At 37.3% G+C, this 6,000-nt stretch overlaps 1 protein-coding gene across 4 annotated transcripts in view; it reads right to left on the bottom strand.

Annotated features, from left to right (window-relative positions):
• Positions 1 to 405: 405 nt before the first annotated feature.
• LOC150084913 (poly [ADP-ribose] polymerase tankyrase-like) overlaps positions 406 to 6,000 on the bottom strand; it is a 1,170,388-nt gene continuing 1,164,793 nt past the window's right edge. For all 4 annotated transcript variants that reach the window (XM_090376702.1, XM_090376704.1, XM_090376701.1 and 1 more), the window contains one exon: positions 406 to 1,142. In XM_090376702.1, coding sequence (XP_090232828.1) covers positions 997 to 1,142 — 146 coding nt within the window. In that variant the 3' untranslated portion in view covers positions 406 to 996. The remainder of the gene's footprint in view (positions 1,143 to 6,000) is intronic.

Genomic DNA, 6,000 nt, shown 5'->3' with positions numbered 1-6,000 from the left:
ATTATACTTTTTTTTTTCTTTTTTTCTTTTTTTTTTTTTTTTTTAAATATCTTAATTATATATTTTTATGAAACATTATAAGTTATATCACTTACAACTGCACTTCAAAACTTTACCCCAAATTCCAGCATGAAACTTTTTTTTTTTTTTTTTTAAATTTAAAATCTACTCCAAGAAAAATGTATAAAAATAATTTTCATACATGCATGATGTAATTTAAACATCCATTTACAAACTCTGATATTATACAAAACTACTTTAAGAGTTTCAAAGCTTTACTACATGGCTTAGCAAATACTGTTCATTAAGGATACAAGAGGATATATAACATTCTTCCAAGAGATATATATATATAAAATAAGACTTAAAGAAATCTATCTATATGCATCTATACATTTTTATTGTGGTCAAACATGAGCACATTAATACCACTGCTAGTCTGATAAATTTAGCATTTCCATCCTCTGTAAAAATGAAATATTAACTTCAAATGAATTTATTTTGGCACGACAAAGCTTATTTCTCTTACCTAAAGGTGACTTTTAATCAAAAGATTTAACAGAATGGGAACTTTGTCTGGTAATAAAATGTATCTTATACACAACTGATTTAATTACATTTCATGGTAAAATTGCTGTTTTAACAGCTAAATGAAATATCTTCTTATTTGATATATTACAGGTGTTAAATACTGGGATTTGGGGTATGAATGCAAACCCTACCTGATATTTCATTTGTTTAAACCACAAAAATAAACAGTGGTATACGGTTACACACCTGAAAATCATGATAACAGCAGTGAAATTGTCTAAAAATATACAGGCAGATTCGTCCAGAATTATTTCAATTCAATATTCCCATTGAATCTTCTCTTCACTTCTTTGCTTTTACAAAATTTGCTTCACTCAGTCTGACAGTTTGTTATATATACCAGCGCACGGTAACCACATGCACTCTTTATCGAGATTTCACATCAAGTTCACGTGCCCACAAAGGTCATTTCTGAAACTGAATTAGGTAACGGATACACACCTGAGAAGGCTTATAAACCACATATTCATTGAAATTCAGGAAATGGCTGGTATGATTAGATTCATGTTTCTCTAAAATTTTCACTACTTTGCTAAGGGGAACCACCAAACCTAAAAATAGAAGGGAAAAAAAAAAAAAAAATTATTTGGTCTCAGTAAGAAACAGATTAATCTCTTAAATTTTTATTTTATTATTATTATTTTTTTAAAGTCTGGGTTTGTTGATTTACACACTAAAAAGTACCATTAACAGCTTTCTTACTAATGTATAGCACTATGTTTACATTCCAAAAACAATTTTGAAACATAGTAACGAATGGGCCTGGAGTACTGGGGTCCATAGTTCAAATACAGATATATACAGTTATACCCAGTTATTTATTAACAAATAAAGTACAAATAAAAGTAAAGTACAAAACCAGTAGCTTTCGGAACGCGTGTCCCTTTATCAACTGATAAGTTAATATAAAATTTTTTGAATACATTACAAGCAAATGTGGCACGTTAATCATGCGTCATTGTTGTAGCACGGACGTGTGCTGCTTTACGCCAGTGATCATCCATCAATAAAACGGTTGTTTCTAGGATGGGATGTAGACGCATGCTCTTCTGGCGATTTAATGTCTTAGGATTGTTTATTATGTTTAGTGACTCTAGCCATAGGCGGTGGCGAAAGTGTTGCGCGTGGTCCACTATCTCAAAGTCGCGCTTGGGGTCAAGATCGTGGTTTGTACAAACCAGCACCGACACAATTAGACGTAACGAGATCTCCCGTGCGAAGGCGGACTGACCTAACCAGATGCGGTTATCCATCCCATGTACTAAACAGATGCCTGTTACAGGCAGAAGAACTTACATCCAACCCAAGACCTCCGAAACAAGTCGGCATATCGTCCGCCTACATTCCGTACTATCCAGGAGTGTCAGGACGTATCTCGAAGGTCCTTAGAAGTTACAACATCAAATGTGTGCAATTACCCGGTAGGAACCTACGTTCACTTGTCTCCGGCGTGAAAACCCCTATCACACCTGTCTTACGCAGCAATGTAGTGTACCGTATCACCTGTAGGGCCTGTAACAGTTGCTACGTAGGTGAGACATCGAGACGTCTCCAGGATCGCCTCACGGAACACGACAGAGCAATCCGGCTTGCCGAAACTGACCAGTCCGCGGTCGCAGAACATTTTTGGGCTACCAACCACGATCTTGACCCCAAGCGCAACTTTGAGATAGTGGACCACGCGCGACACTTTCGCCACCGCCTATGGCTAGAGTCACTAAACATAATAAACAATCCTAAGGCATTAAATCGCCAGAAAGGCATGCGTCTACATCCCATCCTAGAAACAACCGTTTTATTGATGGATGATCACTGGTGTAAAGCAGCACACGTCCGTGCTACAACAATGACGCATGATTAACGTGCCACATTTGCTTGTAATGTATTCAAAAAATTTTATATTAACTTATCAGTTGATAAAGGGACATGCGTTCCGAAAGCTACTGGTTTTGTACTTTACTTTTATTTGTACTTTATTTGTTAATAAATAACTGGGTATAACTGTATATATCTGTATTTGAATTTTGAAACATCATGGAAAACCTAATGTCAATTATAAATATGGACTATAATAGAGGGAAAGACACTGTAGTGACTCCCTCTGTTGTAGTCTGCTGGTAAGTTGCCTTACTTAAAACATATTTTAAAGACTAAAAAGAACAGAGCATGATAAATGTAGCTATTCTTGTTCAAAATACTGACTACATTAATGTATATCAAGTTTCCATGAGAGTAAAAATTTTTTATTCTGTGCATATAGTAAATTTAGGGGAACCACGAAACCTAAAAATAGAAGGAAAAAAAAAAATTATTTGGTCTTAGTAAGAAACAGATCAGAAATTTCAGTGAAGTTTACAGATATAGAGAGGAATCACCCCACACTTTGGAGCTGATTTTGATCCCATTTTCTCATTATTTTTTTTTTAAAGTCTGGGTTTGTTGATTTATGTACTGTAAATTTAGTCACTAAGGAAGTACCATTAACTGTTTGCTTACTGATGTATAACACTAAGCATTTACATTTAACAGACATTTTTGAAACATCATGGAAACCTGATGTCAAGTATATATGGACCAGAATAGAGGGAAAGACACTGTGGTGTCTCCCTCTGTTGTAATCTGCTGGTAAGTTGCCTTACTTAAAACATATTTTTAAAGACTGAAAAGAACATAGCATTATAAGTGTAGTTATTCTTGTTCAAAATAGTGAATATGCTACTGTATTCAAGTTCCCATGAAAGTAAAAAATTTTTATCATGGAAAACCTAATGTCAATTATGTCATACAGAAAAAGTGTACATATGTTCATTTAGTTGTGTACATAAATGCACTGCTGGCATGATGAGCAGGGAAAGAGGCCAAGATATGACTAACTTTTAAGAAGACATGACTGATGGTGCAAGGTATGGTGGGTGCATCCATTATCGTTATTGACAGAGCACATATAATGGGCTGTTAATGACCTACTTTTGTAGTCAAGAACAGCCCACAATTGATTGCTCTACCCTTGGTCCCAAGGACAAAACAATCAGCTTTGCAGCTTTAGTCTAAATTGATAGTGGATGAATGGGGTGAGAGATGACTGTAGTGGTTTGCGAGGATCCAAAAGGTGAATAGTTATGCAACTGACCACAGGGTACAATGTAATCAGTTTAGAGAACTTTACAGTAAGACTATCTGATGTACTTTCCACTGGATGCAGTATTAGGGCACATGGCCAATTCAACATCCCGAGTTAACTGCCTGTCATAAAGATCTACAGCTCACCTAGTGCTACAACTCTTCAGTTATATGAATCTTATTTCCTTTTGTATCATGTTGACAAAAAGGTACATTTGTAGTGAAAATTACAAGAGATATTGAATCCCCCCCCCCCAACATGCATGGTATGGACAGTGGCAGCAGTGTTCTAGTTCGGGGAAAGTTTTGCTGGCATAGTAGTAGTAGTAGTAATGACAGATGATGAAAGAAAACTTAGAGCATCAGTCAAAAAAAAAAAAAAAAAAAAAAAAACCCTACTCAGTTAACCCATCTCCAAGTACACTCCAAGAATTTCTCTAATTATTCCTTGAATTTATTCAACCTCTCCACTTCTACAACAACAGCAGGAAGCCTGTTCTAACAATAAACCACCTGCTGGCCGAAGGCAAACTTCTGTACATCTATCCTGCAACCATTCTTTCTCATTTTGAACTTATGCACCCTTATGTGTATAGCCTTGGTAAGAGAAAGACTGTTATTCACATTCAGCTTACTCGATTCATTCAAAGCTTTAAACATCAACTAGATCTCCCTGGAAGTTTTTAGTCTTGAGAAGCTGCAATTTGCAGAACTGTAGGTAAGAGCACCACTTTGTTCCCCTCATCAGTCTTGTTGCCCTTCTCTGTAACTGTTCCAGCAGATCTACATCCTTCCTAAAGTGAGGCCTCCAGACCTGTATGCAGTAGTCAAAATGTGGTCTAACCATGGCATTAGCATAGGCATATGATGCAAGAAAGCAATCTTATACAGCATCAGCCAAAAAAAAAAAAAAAAACACCATTCCAATTTCACCCATCCAATCACTCCAAAAAGTTTGTCCAGTTCTTCCTTGAATTTATTTAAGCTATCAACTTCCACAACGGCAGATGGAAGTTGTTCCACTGGCTAAAGGCAAATTGTCACACATCTATTCTACAATTGTCTTTCCTTATTTTGAGTTTATGTCCCCCTTGGGTTCATAATCTGAGCAACAGAAAGAATCCCATTAGTACTGGGCCTACTCAAACCAGGCTCAATAGTAAGGGGATTCAAGGACTTGTACACCTCAATCAGATCACCTTGCAGGTGCCTAGTCTCTAAACGCTGCAATTTGCAGACTTAAACCTTTCTTGGTAAGAGCACCACTTTGTTCCCCTCATCAGTCTTGCTGCCCTTCTCTGCACCTGTTCTAGCAACTCTACATCCTTCCTAAAATGAGGCCTCCAGAACTGTAGGCAGTACTCAAGGTGTGGCCCGACCATTGCTTATACAGGGTGTTTCATAAAGGATGCAACCCTAAAATGAAGGTAGAACTTACGGGTAGGCAAATGTTATGTCAAGATTAAAGTGTAGGTGGCAGCACTGCACCCAAGAACGAGCGTGTGTTTATTGTGGAGTTTTACTTCGCGTATAAATCTTACTGTATGCAAGACGAGTTTCAGATGAACTTTCCTCGGCCATTTCCTCGTCCCCAACAAATCGACAATATCACATATAACTGCGAAATTTCGTGAGGCTAGGAGTATGGAGGACAAAAAGAGCCCAGGCCGGCAGTCACTGTTAACTGCAAATGTTCTGGATGATCTGAATGAACGTTTAACCCACTCACCAAGAAAATCACCTAGGAAGTTATCTTCTCAAACCGGACTGTCACTAACTACTGTTTTCAGGGCTACAAAGAAGTTAAAATTGAATGCTTACCATATTGGTGTTGTTCGGGAACTGAAAGACGTGTAGAGTATTGTCATTGGTTTTGTTCTTTTGCTGATGAAAATGGAATTGAGATGTTGGATCATGTTTATTTTAGTGACGAGGCATGGTTCCACTTGGATGGTTATGTGAACAGTCAGAACAGCCGAATATGGAGCAATGAAAACCCACATGCGTATCACGAATGATCATTACATAACCTGAAAGTTGGGGTTTGGTGTGCCATCTTGTGCCTTCGTTATAGAGCCTAGATTTTTTGACAAAACTGTGGATGGAGGAGTTTATCGTGACATAATCCAACAGTTTATTGCATTGTTGGAGAAAGTTGGTTTCCACAAGATGGTGCAACCTGTCATACAGCAAATGAAATGATGGCCATGTTACAGGAATTTTTCGGAGATCGCTTGATCTCAAAAAACTTGTAGTCTCCCAAGGTCTCCAGATCTTATTCCTCCAGAT

Source organism: Mastigoproctus giganteus, chromosome 6 (assembly GCF_048544385.1).
Source record: "Mastigoproctus giganteus isolate SK-2022 chromosome 6, ASM4854438v1, whole genome shotgun sequence".
Lineage (NCBI taxonomy): Eukaryota > Metazoa > Arthropoda > Arachnida > Uropygi > Thelyphonidae > Mastigoproctus > Mastigoproctus giganteus.
Note: the sequence above shows the minus strand (reverse complement) of the source record. Positions and strands in the feature narration are given on the sequence as shown.